At 41.1% G+C, this 18,321-nt stretch overlaps 1 protein-coding gene across 5 annotated transcripts in view; it reads right to left on the reverse strand.

The window, feature by feature from the left end:
* Positions 1–18,321, reverse strand: part of PFKFB4 (6-phosphofructo-2-kinase/fructose-2,6-biphosphatase 4) — a 78,061-nt gene that overhangs the window by 17,335 nt on the left and 42,405 nt on the right. For 4 of the 5 annotated variants that reach the window (XM_044451122.1, XM_044451121.1, XM_044451120.1 and 1 more), the window contains exons 2-10: positions 14,347–14,463; positions 13,183–13,279; positions 9,228–9,294; positions 6,760–6,834; positions 5,767–5,823; positions 4,196–4,317; positions 2,863–3,070; positions 2,098–2,244; positions 1,285–1,389 (exon numbers count right to left, since the gene is read on the reverse strand). In XM_044451122.1, coding sequence (XP_044307057.1) covers positions 1,285–1,389; positions 2,098–2,244; positions 2,863–3,070; positions 4,196–4,317; positions 5,767–5,823; positions 6,760–6,834; positions 9,228–9,294; positions 13,183–13,279; positions 14,347–14,463 — 995 coding nt within the window. Of the gene's footprint in view, positions 1–1,284; positions 1,390–2,097; positions 2,245–2,862; positions 3,071–4,195; positions 4,318–5,766; positions 5,824–6,277; positions 6,727–6,759; positions 6,835–9,227; positions 9,295–13,182; positions 13,280–14,346; positions 14,464–18,321 lie in introns of those variants that run through there. The other variant, XM_044451124.1, reaches the window with a different exon arrangement.

Raw genomic sequence — 18,321 nt, forward strand, 5'->3', positions numbered from 1 at the left:
ACACTGTGGCAATTTATACGATTTATATTCTTCGTGGAATCATCTATTTGTTTATACTGCTCAACAGTCAAAGCACTTTGGGTACTTCCCATCTATAATTAGGCAAGCTCTATTAGCGATCTTTTGAGGAAGCTGGAAACTTTCCACAGAAATGCACCCTTAGGTAATCATTCTTTAGCTTACAGTCTTTTAATGTTCATTCACAAAGATGGAATTTAGCAGGCGGGCGGATTGTGATTGGAAGGTGTAGGCAGGTCAGCAGTGCACCTATGTCAAGTGCCCAAAGAACTCGGGCTCTTGGGAGGTACAGAGGCAGTCCAGGGGACCAGGAGTCTTGCAGCTCTGGCAAAAGACACATCTCCACAACTGTGAGGAGCTCATGGGCAGTGCACAGCCAGAGCAGCCTCAGCCTTCGTGATCAAGCAAGGTCTAGCTTTCGAGAAAGCAAACACAGAAGGGCACCAATTCATCTTCTAAATGGAAGGACAGCAAGCAGCTCTAGAAAGCTTTCCGTATCACTGAACACCCATTACAACACGGCCGCTTGGACAAACAATAAATAATGGCCATCTGTATTCCAGCCCTATTCTGGGCATTGTGAGCACACGGTTGGCTTGGGGTAGGTGGTGCTCCCAGCTGATGTTCCGCTAGCACTGACAGCTGCTCTGAGCAATGCTTTCTCCTGAGGCTTGACTTCTGAAGACAGCATGTGAAACGCCAGGCTGACCAGCCCCTAACAGCTTCAGCCATGTGCCTTCCTCTGAACCCTCTTCACAAATTATTCCTCACAGGCTGTGGGTGTCCAGCCAGACGTGTGCTGGTTCCCCTTTCAGACCTTCATGGAGGTCCAAAGAGGAGCCTGTCAAGGAGGGATACTGGGGCACAGAAGAACGTGCTCAGCACCGCTCTCCCGCCGTGTGTTCAAGAAAGTGCAAAGCTATTTGGACATGTTTTCCAACGCCTGCAGAAGTGGCAAAATATCTCCACCTTGCCTAGAATTTGAATTGTGCCTGTGTTGGCAACAACCATGACATCGGTCTTGCTATGATGTAATACTTTTCTAAACAAATGAGAATCTGATATATATTTTAGTGCTATCACAGAGGAGAATAAGAACACAGATTCTGGTGTGTTTCCCAATACAGTGTAAGTAACTAGTGAGAACAGCCATCACACTCACTTTGCCTTAAAAGTATTTTATTCTACCATGGCTTCCAGCACCCTACTGGAAGACCAAGGTTTGTGTATCCTTAGCTTACTAGGAAGAAAAAGAGCGTAACATACCTCCCCTTTAGGATATCTGTACCGATATTTGTCCTGGTCTCTCAAAGCAAATTCCAATGGATAATTTTCCTGAATTTCTTCATATGTCATTTCTTCACAGACTCCCTGCAGAAGCAAGAAAGCAGAACTGCTGTGAGAAATTGCGCGTCAAGTTTCCAATTCATCTTGGCCATGAACTCACCAGATGGCCTCAGGCATGCAACTCTCTGCCGCTCTGAGGACACTCTGCTTGTACACGGATTGAACACCGAGAGGCACTACCCCCAATGCTTTGCTTCACCCTGCTGCAGAACTTGATCTGCTCGGTCAGAGCTGACATCAATCTCAAAGTCTATTTCTGGGTTTCTTAAAAAAAAAAATCAAACTATTGGTGAGAACTAACCTCCCTGGTTTAATATGCACTGACATTAACTGTGGTGGGGAGGAGGAAGCCTGTGGGCTGCGACTGCCCATGTTGTAAACCTTTGAAGAAGCTGAAAAGAAGAGAGAGGAACTAGGAGCTCTCCTACCCTGCTGTGTTTGCAAGATGTTGTTTGCGGCTTGCAGGGTTGGTCAAACTTTGTAGAAACTCAAGCCACCACTTATTTCACAGACTAAGTGCCAGCAAATCACGTGCCAGATCCTTTACAGCATTACACAAGAGGGTCTGTCGATGCATGAGTGTCGTTATCTGCCATTCAAGCTGAGGAGTTTTTTAAAAATAAGCCCTGCAGCCTTAGCATCTTAATAGGCCCCACACCTCCAGCAGGCCCAATATTGCCTCATGGAATCCATCTCATTCCCCCCAAAAAGCCCACAATGAGAGCATCTTACCGCATCAATTTCATTCAAAACTTTCCACTGCTCATAAGGCACTCCCAAGGCCTCTGCAGTCTGAATGGTCCTTTTCATTTGGCTCGTCCACACTTTCAGATCTTTGATGTTCTGCTCATTAATGAAATGCGCCAAGCTCTTGGCAAACTGGAAAGCACATTTAATTAAAAGATGTTACAGGAAGTAATCACAGCTGACATACTCCACTCAAGTCAGATGCCGGGAGGTCCTAAGCTTCTAACTGTGAAACAACGCTGTCTTTCAAAAGGACCTGCGTCAGCCTTCAATGCAACAATTCTATTGGCACTTGATGTCAGAGACACAAAGTAGGATTCTTACATGCGACGATCATTTACTCAAGCAAGACTATCCTCTGGCTTGAATGGCACAGGGGGACTGTCCAAGCACAAGTCACTTCCTCTCTTGAAAGTGGGGTCCCCCGATCTAATCCAATCCCCCTTCTTACCACAGCCTCCTGTCACATTTCACGCCATTCCTGAATGTCCCCTGACCCTCACTAGTGACTTTGCAAAGGGGACAGAAAAGCGGCTGCAGCAAAAGGGGGAAGCTGGAAAGTCCCATTGTCCAAACCTCCTCCCAGTTTGCTGGAGCCAAGCCTCTGCCTTGATCTTCAGCCTCGGAAAGCTTAAAGCAAGGCAGATACACGCTTAAAATGGTAAGTTTAAATTTTAAAATTAAGTCTGGATGCATAGTGATTGAATACAACAAAAAAACTACTGTTAGCCACATTATCACAACATATACCTCTTTCCCTCTATGAGACAATCCAGTATCTCCTCCTATTCTTCCCTTTAGATTTAGCTCACTTTCACCATGTCGACAGAGGTAGATAGAGCGAGGAGTCACATGGATATTCATGAGGTAGTAAACAATCCGGCTCTGGATATGGTCCATTACTCGGTTCACAAGATAACTCCTTCCAACATCCATGATTTTAATGTAAGAAAGATCCCTGTTATAATGAGAGAGAGAAACTACTTGCAAAATGATAATACTTAGTCTGCAGCTTCATTTCTTGCCCACAGGGACCTGGAATGAGTTTCCCCCATCTAAGTATAACGCATAGGTAGGACTCCAGATAATGAATTGAGAAGATACTGTTCCAAATGTTCCATATTATATCCCACGAAAGAACCACTGTCAAAGCATATGTCAACCAAATCTCATGCACAGGTAACAATTTCTTTCTTCCTAGAAGTGAAGTGTACATTAAAGGAAACCAGCCTGGCCAAAGGCCAGTGTTTCTAGATTTGCATGTGTAAATCAGGACTAACTGAAAATTCTCACCTCTGAACACAGATACTGTTTTTCTCCAAAAGCTACTTTTGATGAATCATTCATTAGGGCTCATTCTGCTGAAGTTTTAGAGTTCATATTTGCTATCCTTTTTCAAGTATGTCTTGTTAGCATGCAATTGATATTGCAAAATATCAGTCCTAGTTCTACATAATAAAATTCACACTTCTTCCTCCTACTCAGATACACACCTGGAGAATGTTGTGTAAAAACTACAGATCACAGATAATGACACTTGTACTTAGCAACCTGCCTGGTTGCCTGTGGTGAGTAAGAAATGCCTATAGGTAACCAGATTAGGAAGTTTATGCAGACTGGAACGAAATTGGTTTGCTGTTGTTTTCCTCACCTATCTTTTCAGGGAAAAGTGTCACAGAATGGTTCACTGAGGAATATATGGGAAAGCAGCCAAGTAAATGTTGATAACTGCAAGGCTGCTGTTACCATGCGGTGACATGGGCCTAAAAGATGGCACTTTTATACCCGGGCTGTATCATTTCAAGACTGTAAGTAAGAGTTCCCGTATCAGCATGACAGGGAGAAAGCTAGAGCAGAACTTTTCCTCCTGATATTTAAAATGTCTTCATGCACATGGAATTATATTATATGGAAAAGAATTAAACCAAATGCACACTACTTACCTGCAATCTAAAGTAGTGTTTCTCAGCCAGACATAAGTTGATCAAGACTCAAGTAAGAAGAAGGGCACAATATCATGGATGAATGTAAGATTGTGAAAGCAAACACGATAAGCAACATCAAGACTTGTTTGGTCACTTACTTGTCAAGATTTTCATCTAGTGTTTCGTATGTATTCTTGTAACACTCAATCCTTTTCATGAAGTCTTCGGTAGCCTCATCACTACCACAGTCCACATAATCAGGACTGCCCAATTTCACTTGCTAATCAAGGAAGAAAAAAAGAAACAAGAATGCTTTAAAAAAAAGTCAACATTCCTCCATACAATGAGAGATATGAGATAGTCAGTGTAACTGTTAATATTGAAAAAAAAGGTATCAAATAGTCATCTTCACGGAAAAAGAACTGAAAATACTCTCTGTGGATCCCAACAAAAAAAAGTAATTGAGGAACCAATGCTGCAAAAATTGACAAGTTAAAAGTAGCTACAGGAAGGATGATGTGGCTGATAAACTGTTATCCTCAGAGAACCCTGCTTTTTGTTACACTTGATAGGATATTCTTTTTCCTATGCATTTCGTATGCATTCGGATCCATTGTGCTTATGCCAGCCTTTTCTCACATTTTATTTCCTTTCAATTTTGTGCCTTGGTGACCAAGAAATAATCTTCATGCACTTCTCTTGCATTTTTCTTAAAACTAGGCTATTAGGTTGTTCTTTCTTTCTTGGAGAGGGACCATAGGCTTAAGAGGAGGAGGAGATCCTTTGTAAACACACATCTCAGGTTCAATCCCTGGCATCTCCAGGAAGTGCTAGGAAAGACTTCCATCAGAAACTCCTGGAAAAAAGCTAGCAGTATGCAGGGAGAACAAGGTGCTAAATAACAAATGGACTGATCTGGTATAAGGCATTTTCCTAGGCTTCTGCTATGGAATTTACAAACTCTATTATGGACCTGTACAGCCCAGCTCCTTCCGGTATACATGTGTGTGTGCTTGCTTGCTTACTTGTTTTAAAGAAGAGGAGAGGGCTCTTACAATGTAATCATCAGCAGCTCAGTTAATGCTCTGGAAGCTGAAGCTAAGGAGGTGCTGACCTGATTAAAGACCTGGATGAGAAACCACTAGGAGATCTACATAGAAATGGAGCACAGGCTTAATCAACAATATTTACTTTATGAAAAAAGGTCATTCAAGAGCCAGTGTTTTAACTTTGGCTAACAAGGTGCAATGATCTGGGAATGACACAGAGGTACAACATCACAAAAGGACACATGAAACTGAAATTGCGATTGAATGCCAGCTGTATGATCATGGATAATTGGATGATGTTTGTGAAATTAGCCAAAATGAAGAATAGTAGTTAAAAATGAGGTAGAATGAGGCAATAGGCATGAGGAAATTGAAGCAAGACAATGCCAGATTTTAGTCCAAAACACTTCTAGCAAAGCCTTACAATGTACAAGACCTAGCAAAGAAAAGCAGGAAATGAAATGCAGAATGCTCTGGGGACTGTGCTCCTCTATTTGCAGATGTCAGCAATAAATTACATCAAAAATGTGCACTCCTTAAGTCTTCCTGGCACCACCAAAAATATTGCATTAGATAAGAACACAGGGGAGGGAAACAACTGCATCCCATGAGTGGACTTGGAAAGGACCCTGAGAGCACAAACTTTCCCCGCTCCCTTTAAAACAGAAGTTGCTACTCACAACAATATTTGCAGCAATGACCTCTGGATCAACACATACTGACTCCACGAAAAAGGTCTTTGCACCAAACAGGAATCAGAGGTATGGAGAAAGAAAAAAGAAGGGTCAGAAGCAATATGGCACAAAAGCCTTGTCTAGCCGGTTGCACATTTATTGTTGCAAGGTTTGTCTGAGCATCAAACATTTCTTTTGCCAGGTCTTCAACATTCCCTTCAGAGAGCAACTAGCATGTATTTCTCAGCTAATTCCATGCTCTTCCAGAGAGCACAACTTTAATGAAAAGTTACCACTGAAGAAGGCAAGTCATCCAATGTCAAACGGCACGGTGAAGGTTGGGGAAAGGCTGGGAGCCTCCCGGAAGTGATAAAAATATACAATTTGCCCTCAGACATGTGGAAGCAGAGCATGCTGCCACTCCATCTGTTCCCCATGCAGTGCTGTGCTGAAGCAGGGACACAGGCACAAACAGTGGAAAATTAGTTTATAAGGAGTATAAACTGACTACACCTACCAGTAATTAAAGTATTAATAAGGTTTTTCCAATGGCTGTATCACAGAACTATGAATAAACAGAGATGCATTTAAGGTTGAGTTCGATACAAGATGACTTTTGGGGGATGCAAGAAAAAGAAGATCTCCTCCAACCCCCTGCCCCCTTCAGTTACAGGAAAAGTGCATTAGCAAGGCAATTTGATGTAACAGTTAGTGATCTATCACATAATACCTAGAAAGGTGTCAGAAATCCTAGACCAAACAAAATCATCTCTCATATCCAGTGACAACAGCAGTTACTGCTAATGGTTACATTTAAGCCAAATCAGCAAGCAGGGCTACTGATTAACTTCGCAGTATGAGATGCAATCAGCATGATTTAATGGAGAAAATACTTTTTCCACAGGATGCTACTGATAAGCACCCCATGAAAAACACTCACTGCTCAAAGAACAGCACAGGCACTACTGTGACATTCTGCTATCTTTGCTATTAACTCACCTTATAGCCATTTTCCTCCCCAAATGTATAAATGGTTTCTCTACGTTCCCTTGTAGTGTTTGTTGCATCAAAAACCTAAGGCAAAAATAAACAAGTCATACTGTTTTAGAGGACAAATCAACTTTCTGCCATTTTTCTTTTCTAAGAATGCCTCTTGGGCTATGCGGAATCCAGAGGCGTTCATGGAAATAAAGTTGGTACTGGAAGCTTAATCCTTTCTTTAAAAGAAATTTAATTCCCCTTTAATTGTCAGGGCTTACTCTACACACACAACATTTAAAAGTATTCTCGCAAACAAAACAACAGACAGGATGAAAGCATTGGCCTGGTTCATGCATAATGAAAGGCTACCGGTTAAATGTAATATACTTCAAATGTGTCCTGAAAACACACTTGTTCACCCAGGCCTTCTCTGACTTGAACTGTTTGTGGTAAGTGGTAACAATAAGTGGTAACCATACAATTAGTTTGCGTTGTATTTAATTAACCAAATTAATTAGTACCACAACTAATTAAATAAGCCATATGCAGCACCTACCATTGGTCCATTTGTTGGTGGTTGAGCATGAACTGTGAATCCAGAATGCCCTGGTTGCTTAAGTGACCACCAACCCAGTGGTCAACCCTGCCCCTAAGCTACCCAGCACTCCAGGTTCACATGTCATGCTCAACAACCTACAAAGCTCATAGCTTGTTGATTAAAAGCAGAAGTAACCCGCTTGCTGCGAACAGCTGGCCTCCCCTCTCCTACATGCGTGTAACAGACACTGGATCATGTAACTCATGGTCTGTTGCTACACGTGACCCTACATGACCGCTTATCACAGCACGGCACTCTACTCTGTTCCTATATCAAACATTAAAAAACGAAGGAAACCAAATGCCTTTCACCCTGTCCCAATCAACCCGCAAACCACTAGCCGCATGATTCATGCCCAACTGAAAATTAGATATTCGGTCATAAAGACAAATACAGAAAGCAAGGGTTGGGGAGGGCACTACAAGTTCAGGGACTAAACTTCAACCTCAGGAACTCGCTCCAAGTTTGGAGCGGGGACTGTGCAAGCCTTAAAAGCAAGAAAGCAAAACAGAGCGGTGAGCACATGTACTGAGAAGGCACGAGAAGTTCCCGTCCGAAAATAACCAGGAAAGTTCAACTAAAGAACAAAGGCACTACATTTTCTCTTATCTTTTTTAATTTTGTTTTTAACACTGTGTAACAAATACACAGAACAGATAGAAAAATCATTCCACAAAGGCCACACTTTTACAAAAAAGAAAATGACTAAATGGTATCATTAAGTTTCTGCTGGAAAAATTGAACAAACTATTCTCGGTGTTCTGCAAACATTAGCTAATTAACATCTTTCCCATGGATGGATTTTGAACTAGAGAGTCAAACCCACTGAAGATGCTCCTGATTAAAATTTGATTCGTAACATGAGAAGACTGGATCTAAATTTCTGAAAAAATGCTATGAGTCCAGTGGACTGGACACAAACAATGGTAAGTACGGCATATGTAGGAAATGATCTGCTTTCTCAGTGTGATGCTGCCCTCCACACACATTTCTGCCTGTGTCCATCCTTGCCCCTCCATAAACCACAAAGGAAAGGAGAAGAACAGCTCTCTTACCCTGAAGCCTACTCAAGCAACTTGAAAGATTAGTTTAGAAAACAGCCACCAGCAACAGCTGCATGAAGTTTATCAGCTAAAGACCAACAACGTGAACAAGGTTGTTTGGCTGTCATATCAGTAAGCTTATCATTTATTTCTGTTCCTAAAGACACTGCACACCCTCTCTATCATCCCCACAACGATGTGCTTTCCTCATGGAAATTTTAAAGAAAGCTTATGAAGAGAAAGATAAAAATATTTCAAATGCTGTTGAGGACATACAGTGATGACAGCTGAGAAGATATTTCAAATAAGAAATACCTCCAAAAGTTTTTGGCTGACCCACCCAAAAATTTGTTTCTTTCCTCTTTTCCTCTGCTCTAAGACATGCCTGCTACTGAATTGCTAGTTTGAACAATATTGCACCTTTAGTTGATCTGTATATTACACAGTTTGATTCCCCTTTCTAGGGAATTCGCCTTCTGTTAGTAGCTTACAAAGCAAATTAGTAAAGCAAGCAGTACAAAATTGTTACTTTATTTAGGGAGGAGATGTCAGTAGCTGCTGAAAGGAAAATGTCTTACAAACTTGAAGACACAAATATGGCAGCCAGTCACAGAAAATACTGAATTCAAGAAATCATGTTTTCTGATACTGGCACATTTTTTTTCATACACCCTCAGCTGTGTTGTTATGCTGGTTTGTAATAATAATGCTGAAAGTGAACTGCTGGGAGTCCACTATCAAATCAAGATTTAGAGCCCAGATTACACAAGGGCCTCTAACCAACTGTACAATCAGTGAATTATTTAGGATTCATTTCTTTAGCAATAGGGGAAAGAAACACTTACCGCGACATGCCCGTTTTCCTCGCAAAGATACCGCCGAACATCATTCAGTGCTGCTAAGGCACATTGTCTCAAAAAGAGAAGAAACAACGTAACAATTATACTCTGCAAACAGTACATCAATTAATAGACACACAGGACTTACTTTGTTCCTAGGGTGCTTAAAAGCAGAAAATAAATGTCAAAAATTAATCTGTTTTACAAAGACATCCAAGGCACACACTTTACACATGCAGAAATGTGTAAAATAGCAGAAAGATACCAGTACCAAACTGAGTTGTGCTGGAGGACTTGAACATTCATCCTGAAGCAGCCTAATCGGGAGCGATTCAGGACTTAACGGCCTTCGTGGCAACCATGGGTCTGTCTCACTGGGTACCTAGCCTCAATCATTTGGCAGACTTTAGATGTAGCTTTCTCAGTTAGGTGGGGTGATAGGAATTCGAGGGTGGGGAGAATTTCTATACAGGCTTATCTTGGAGTTACTGTGTTTCCATTCCGGACCACCACAATAAATTGCTTATCACAATAAAGCAAGTCATGCATTTTTTTTGTTTTGTTTGCCAGTGCATATAAAGTTCTGTTTACACTATTAAGTGTAGTAACAGTATTATGCCAAAAAAGTACATACCTTTATTAATATACTTAATAGTTAAAAAAAATGATAACCACCATCTGAGCCTTCAGAAACTAGTAATCTTTTTACTGGTGGTGGGTCTTGTCTCCATGTTGATGGTTGCTGACTGATTACCAAAATGTGACACAGAGACATGAAGTGAGCAAATGCTGTTGGAAAAATGGCACCGATAGACTTACTCAATGCAGGTTTGCCTGAATAAAATGAGCTATGCCTTTTATTTAAACATCATTTCAATTGTTAAAACATATGATCTGGCCTGGGCAACTTCTTCTTCCTTCTCTTTCTCCTCCTATATTTTTATTTTATACTGGTAATTTTAATTTTGTATTTGTAAATCAATGTATTTTTTGTATTGTTATATTTAATGGTAATTTATTATGTACTATTGTATTTCAATGTATTTTATCATGTTGTAAGCCGCCCCGAGGTTTCGGCAAGGGGCGGCATAGAAATGTAATAATAATAATAATAATAATAATAATAATAATAATAATAATAATATAGCGCCATTGTCATGGAATCCCTAATTCTGCAGGAGGAAGGGTCTGAAGATGGTCTGCCTCAAAACACTGATGGATCCAAATGGTCTTCTGCCACCTCTTGGACATTTACATTTCACTTGGGCAGGTGATTCTGTCAAAGCCCTGGTTGATCTCTGGAACAAAGAAGTGGCCTGGGTAGTTGACACAATTTCTCCTAAGTGTCCCTTCCCATTGGGTAGAGCCAAAGAAGCTCCCTGGTTTTCCATGAAGCTGGGCATGTAGTCGAGCGACTACCAGAGTGATGCTAGAGAAGAACTGGAATGAGTCAAACCTAACAAAGGCCATCTGAGATCTACTCCACGGAGGCAATGATAGCTAAAATAATCCCGTTCTTCTCTGTCACTATTACCTCTGCACAAAGTTGATCAATGGAACTTTGGGAGCTGTTCAGAGACCTATTACATTCTGATTTATAAGAAGAAAATGTGAATTGCTCAATTCAGTGTAACCAATTTGGGGAACACTTTGCTGGAGAAATCAACTCTACCTATGCCAACTTGGTTGCCTTAGGTGACGATGCAGTTCCAGTTGTAGCTTTGGTCTCTGCTTATACAGCTGTAACAGATATTTTTCAATCTGTACAGCTAGAAGAGGTAGACAAGATCAGGAGAGAGGTGAGGCCTACCACATCTGTGCTAGATCCTTGCCCTTTCCAGCTTAGAAAAGCAAGCAGTGGGTGTAGCAGGTTTGGCCAAGTAAATAAGGGTAGTCATAAATACCTCTTCGTGACATAATCAGATTGCATCTTGCCTACAGGTCATGTGCTCCTGGATTCATCCCTACATCTGGATGCCCAGAAGTCAGCAAGATGTAGAAGTCAGCAGCTGCAACAAGTGTGTTTGCACACCTGAGGTTAGTGCACCAACTGCACTTGCTCCTAGCAATGTCTGATCTGATCACAGTCATGTATGCTAGGACTACGTCACGTTTACACTACCATAATAGGCTCTATGTTGGGCTACCTTTCAAAGCTACCATTGAAAGCGTGCCTGGTTCAGAATGCTGTGGCTAGACCATTGACCAGGGCTGGTTCCAGGAAGCACACACCTCCATTGTTAAAACAACTGCCTTGCGTGCCCGTCTGCTTCTCGGAATAATTCCAAGTACTGCTTCTGAAAGCCTGCCTTTTTCAATACGAGCCAGCTCAGGTTTAAAACCTTTGAGAAAGGCCCATATTGCAGTTCCATTGCTTTCAGAGACAATTTTGGTGGGCTACAAGAGGACCTTTGCAACATATGCCCCTAAACTCACAAATTCCCTGCCATAGCAGGCTATTTATTACAGCTTTCTTTTATTGCTGTATTTTATGTACCAATTTTAGTTACATGTTAAGATTTTGCTAAACTATTATTGTTAGCTACCTCGAGTACCATTTTTGACTGGTTAATCTCCCAATGGACTGCAGATACACTGTGGAAACAACTACCTCAACCTTAGCAAAGCTTTCAGCATAGTGCTCCAGACAACATCCTGATAGGCAAATTTGCAAAAAGAGTGGACTAGACAGAAGAACTATTAGGTGGATTCAAAATTGGCTGATAAATCAGACACACAGAGTGCTCATCAATGACACCTTCTCAAAATGGAGACAGGTAAATAGTGGGGTGCCACACTGTTCAGTCCAGGGCCCAGTGCTCTTCAACATCTTTATTAATGTCCTAGATGAGGAAGTACAAGGAACAATGATCAGATCTGCAGATGATACAAAACTGGGTGGAATAGTGAACACCCTAGAAGATAGAACAAAGATCGAGAGTAATCTTGATAAACTTGGAGGCTGGACTGAAAGCAACAGAATGAGATTCAATAGGGACAAATGCCAAGTCCTCCACCTAGGAAAAGGAAACCAAATGCATTGATACAAGATGGGGAATACAGGGCTCAACAGAACTGAACAAGATCTCGGGAATTATTGTGAACAACAGGCTAAACATGAACCAATAATGTGATGCTGCTGCAAAAAGCGCAAATGTTATTTTGGGATGCATTAATAGAAATAGCACTTCCAAATCTTGAGAAGTAGTAGTTCCCCTATACTCTTCACTATTCAGACCTAATCTGGAATACTGTGTCCAGTTCTGGGCACCAAGATTTAAGAAAGATGCAGAAAAATTAGAAAGGATCCAGAAGAAGGCAACAAAAATGATCCAGGGTTTAGAAAAAATGTCTTTAGGTATGTTCAGGCATGAGAAGACCCAGAGGGAACATGATATCACTCTATTAAGTACCTCAAAGGCTGTCACAAAGAGGAAGGTCAAGATCTCTTCTCACTGATGCCGGAGTGTAGGACATGGAATAATCAATTCAAGTTGCGACAACCCAGATTCAGGCTGGACATCAGGAAAAGCCTCCTCATTGTAAGACCAATACAACAGTGGAACCAACTGCCTAGAGAGGAGGTGGGGTCTCCCACACTAGAGGCATTCAAAAAGAAACTGGATAGCCATCTGAGTGGGATGGTATAACTTGCTGTCCTGCAATGGCAGGGGGTTGGATTCAATGGCCTTCTTGGCCCCTGAAAACTCTACTATTTCATGATTATATGATATAAATAAATAAGATTATAATCTGTATTATTTCTCCTTGAAACAGGGTCACAATAATACAGTTCTCAGTGGCAGTTCCGTATTTCTTCTTGAATCAGTCTTCTTACTTTCCCTTTCCTTGATCAAATGATAGTTGGTAACAGCCACCTCTAGAGCTGAGAAAGTCGAACACTCTTATAAATCAAAATAACACTATGAAGCAGAAGAAATAAGACCTACTACAAACTTACTTTCGAATTTTCTGGCCTTCCGCATTGTCTGGCAGGAAGAATTCAAAGGACTTGTACGTTTTTACCAAATCTCGCCGATATTGACCAACATTAAATTCTGTGTGGGATATCAAGGAAGTTAATCAAGCTGAGTTTGATCACTGCTTGCCCTTAAAGTCATCTACTTTTCCCTACAATTTACAGATGTAAATTTACCTACAATTTACAGATGCACTCTCATCTCTGCCACTAAGGTGCAGCATAGTGACTAATAGATAGGACTGCCAAAAGTTCCTGGCTTGAGTATCACCTCTTCCATGAACTTACTAGGGGAAATAGTGCAACAAAGGCATAATTTCTCTCAGTGGCTGCGTCATACTGGATTCTACCCTAAGTTGCCTCTAGCAAGTCACTGTCGCTCTTCCTCAGTTCCCCCTTGTGCAATATGGGAATACCACTATTGACTTCCAGGACTGTTGTAAAAATTTCAGCTAGATTATGCAAATTCATGGTCTGATGTTATTATTGTAGGTATCATTTGTTTTATTTCTCTATCATCACTCAATAGCTGGAGCTCTCTGGGTTGGCTTGCTTAAACAAAAAAGTAGTTAAGATTAACCACAGCTGTGAGCTGGAGGAAAAAACAAGCTGCAGTTAATCTAAAATGCTGCCAATCTCTTTCCCACAGCCACACTGGGGCAGGGGGGGAATGAATGCAAGGCCAGAACTTTCTGCAGCTATTCCCCAACATGAGAAATCATGCTTTCTCATGAGGTCCAGTCCAGGTCATTACAGAATTGTCCCTGAATGTACTGCAACGAAACACTGGCATGACACCACATTCTCATCCCTTTATATTTCCTCCCCAGAAGCACCTATTCCGTAAGGCCCACATCTTTCAATGTCCTACTGTAACTCACCTTGTAACTAAGCCTTCGTAACAAAACCAATTTCATCTTCCCTCCCCATATGCTCTGACTCCTCCTTGCTGCCCTCTCTCTTTTCTTTTCTCGTGTGTCAGATTTTAGAATGTAAGCTTCTCACAGCAGGGAACTGTACATGGTCCTCTGTACAGCACCATATTCAACAGATGGCACCATATACATAATCAATAATAATATTAGGCAATCATTTTAACACCCCCACCACTTCCCCAAATATTTTATGCTAAGGAAAAGTAGTCACCTTTTGTAGGCACTCCAATCCAATTTAAGTAGCGTGTCAATTTCTTAGAGATGTACGTCTTTCCTCTAGCTGGGAGGCCAACCATGACAATCAGTGTAGGGCAATTGGTCATACATACTGTAAAAAAACAAGACAAAACAAAAACCTTGTAGTGAGCAAGCCAAGCAAAAGCTCAAGTTACAATTTCAAGTCTATTTAGGAAACAGCTGTATTTTTGCAGGCAGGACATGAACACACTGTTATTCCCATTGTGTTCTTTGTTGGCACCACTTATGATATTTTCCCAGTAAAATCCTTGCGTAACTGAAACAACATTTTACTTTTATCAAAAGCTTCCAAACCAACCCATTTCATTAGGGGTGGGGGAAATTAACAATTGTAATGATATACAGTTCTGAAGTAGCCTTCAAAAACATCCATATTTTAACACATTCCTAAAGAATACAGAGCTTCCCTCTGAATCAACTTTTCAGTTTTTCAAACTTTTGGAATTTGATTCTTTCCAAAATATTATCATAGAAACTGCCCTAAAACCATAAAGACACTAGATTTTCTGTCCAACCTTTGAGAAAATACAAATGATGAAACTTAACTCAGCAAGGCATTAATGTATTAACACCTTCTCTTAATTTCTTCTACAAGAAAAAATGCAATTTCTTCTGAACAGCTTAAGAGAAATCAAGACAGTACAGCTGACGAAGTATTCATCACCTATGTGTCTATAAAATACATTGCTAATGTTCCGATTGTTCCAATTCTTACCATAGCCCTGTAAGACAAATACTCAGTATCTTAGCTATGTATGTCCATTGGCCAAAAATTAGTGTAAAAATATATGAGAAGAAAATAAGAATTGCAGATAGAGCAAAGGCTTAGGATGAAAGAAAGTATGACCTGGTTCACACATAAAACAAACACATGGTAAATTTAACCCATGGTTTGTTGCACTGCTCAGTATTTGTCTGGCACATGATCGAATAAACCATGGTTTCTTTTCTCAGTGTATGGATTGTTCATATGCCTCTTTTTTCACCTGCCCTCCCCCTCCCCTCAATTCTAAATGCTTTTGTAATGTTCTAGTATTTAACATATATAGCTGGGGCAGCACAGGGAATGTTAGGGTTACCACTCTTGCATACCACCTTAAAGCAGAATAAAACAAAACAAAATAAAAAGTACAACATTTTATATAAATCCTCCCCAAATTCAGAATGCAGGCCCAAGGCAAGGATGTTGTACTTTTTTTGGTCAGAAATTTCAGTCCTAGAAAAGCAAATCATAAATTAAGATGTAGTGATGAATATACAGTAGAGGTGACAAATAGATTTAAGGAATTAGATCTGATAGACAGAGTGCCTGAAGAACTATGGACGGAGGTTCACAACATTGTACAAGAGGTAGCAACTAAAGCCATCCCAAAGAAAAAGAAATGCAAGAAAGCAAAATGGCTGTCTGAGGAAGCTTTACAAATAGCTGAAAAAAGAAGGGAAGCGAAAGGCAAGGGGGAAAGAGAAAGATACACTCAGTTGAATGCAGAATTCCAGAGAATAGCTAGAAGAGATAAGAATGCCTTCTTAAATGAACAGTACAAAGAAATAGAAGAAAACAATAGAATAGGGAGGACCAGAGATCTCTTCAAGAAAATTGGAGATATGAAGGGAACATTTCATGCAAAGATGGGCATGTTAAAGGACCAAAATGGCAGGGACCTAACAGAGGCAGAAGAGATTAAGAAGAGGTGGCAAGATTACATAGAAGCACTATACAAAAAATAGCTTAACATCCCTGATAACTAAGATGGGGTGGTCACTGACCTCGAGCCAGACATCCTGGAATGTGAAGTCAAATGGGCCTTAGAAAGTCTGAGCAACAACAAAGCCAGTGGAGGTGACAGTATTCCAGCTGAGCTATTCAAAATCCTAAAAAACGATGCAGGAAAAGTGCTACACTCAATATGCCAGCAAATTTGGAAAACTCAACAGTGGCCACAGGATTGGAAAAGGTCAGTTTACATTCCAATTCCAAAGAAGGGCAATGCCAAAGAATGTTCAAACTACCGCATAATTGCACTCATTTCACATGCTAGCAAAGTTATGCTCAAAATCCTACAAACTAGGCTCCAGCAGTATGTGGACCGAGAACTACCAGAAGTACAGGCAGGGTTTCGAAGAGGGAGAGGAACTAGAGATCAAATTGCCAACATACCCTGGATCATGGAGAAAGCTAGGGAGTTCCAGAAAAACATCTACTTCTGCTTCATTGACTATGCTAAAACCTTTGATTGTGTGGCTCACAACAAACTGTGGCAAGTTCTTAAAGAGATGGGAGTACCAGACCATCTTATTTGTCTCTTGAGAAACCTATGTATATGCAGGTCAAGAAGCAACAGTGAGAACTGGACACGGAACCACTGAGTGGTTCAAAATTGAGGAAGGAGTTCGGCAAGGCTGTATACTGTCGCCCTGTCTATTTAACTTATATGCAGAGCACATCATGAGAAAGGTAGGGCTAGATGAATCACAAGTTGGAATTAAGATTGCTGGGAGAAATATCAACAACCTCAGATATGCAGATGATACCACTCTCATGGCAGAAAGTGAAGAGGAACTAAAGAGCCTCTTGATGCGGGTGAAGAAGGAGAGTGCAAAAGTTAGCTTGAAACTCAACTTTAAGAAAACTAAGATCATGGCATCTGGTCCTCTCACTTCCTGGTAAACAGATGGGGAAGAAATGGAGGTAGTGACAGATTTTTTTAAATCCTGCCTGTACTTCTGGTAGTTCTCGGTCCACATATTGTAGCATACTAAAAAGCAGAGACATCACCCTGCCAACAAAAGTGCATATAGTCAAGGCTATGGTTTTCCCAGTTGCAATGTATGGCTGTAAAGGCCGGACCATAAGGAAGGCTGAGCGCCGAAGAATTGAGGCCTTTGAATTGTGGTGCTGGAGAAGACTCCTGCGAGTCACTTGGACTGCAAGGCGATCAAACCAGTCAGTCCTAGAGGAGATGAACCCTGAATGCTCTTTAGAAGGCCAGATACTGAAGATGAAACTCAAATACTTTGGCCACCTAAGGAGAAGGAGGGACTCCCTGGAGAAGAGCCTAATGCTGGGAACAATAGATGGCAGGAGGGGACGGCAGAGGATGAGGTGGCTGGATGGAGTCACTGAAGCAGTTGGTGCGAGCTTGAGTGGACTCCGGGGGATGGTGGAGGACAGGAAGGCCTGGAGGAATGTTGTCCATGGGGTCGCGATGGGTCAGACATGACTTCACAACTAACAACAACAACTGAACCCAACCCACATAAAAAGCAATGATTCTATGATCAACAGCCAATTGGGAGGGATGCCAATTCAGTTTCCTGCACTGAGCCTTCTGGTCCCTTCCAACTCTACAATTCCATAGGAGCCCCTGACCTATAGAAATCTCCATTAGAGAACTCTTATCATCAATGTTGACATAAACAGCATTGCTCAGATCATATCATTAGCTTGGTTACACAGAGGCTGGGATTTTGCCATTTGGAGAAAGTACACAGTGTTCCAAATACAATAACAAATTCTGATAAGACTAATGTAAAACTAAGGCTATTGAATGAAAAGACCAGCCAGAATCAATCCTCCAAGTCAAATTTTAGCATCTCTTATCATCTTAACAAGCTCTTTCCCAATACCAAATCATTACAAGTATACAATCTACTATAGTACTTTTAATGTAATGCCAAACACCCCCCTCACCCAATTTTGTGCAATGCTGTATGTCATGTCTCAACCACTTACTTGGAAATTGCCTGGAACACTTTTGTGCAACTCAAGTCTTTCAGCATAATCTCGGTATGTGACAACAGAAGAATGTATGAAGAAATAACATGAGGAACAAAGAGCAAACCATGAAAAACTTGTGAGTCCCTAAATAGGTCAAGAGTCCATCGCACTCTCAGTTATATCTTCTGAGAGGTAGGTCCCCTGGAGTTC

This window comes from Varanus komodoensis, unplaced genomic scaffold, assembly GCF_004798865.1.
Source record: "Varanus komodoensis strain SLA01 unplaced genomic scaffold, ASM479886v1 scaffold6_2, whole genome shotgun sequence".
Classification (NCBI taxonomy): Eukaryota; Metazoa; Chordata; class Lepidosauria; order Squamata; family Varanidae; genus Varanus; species Varanus komodoensis.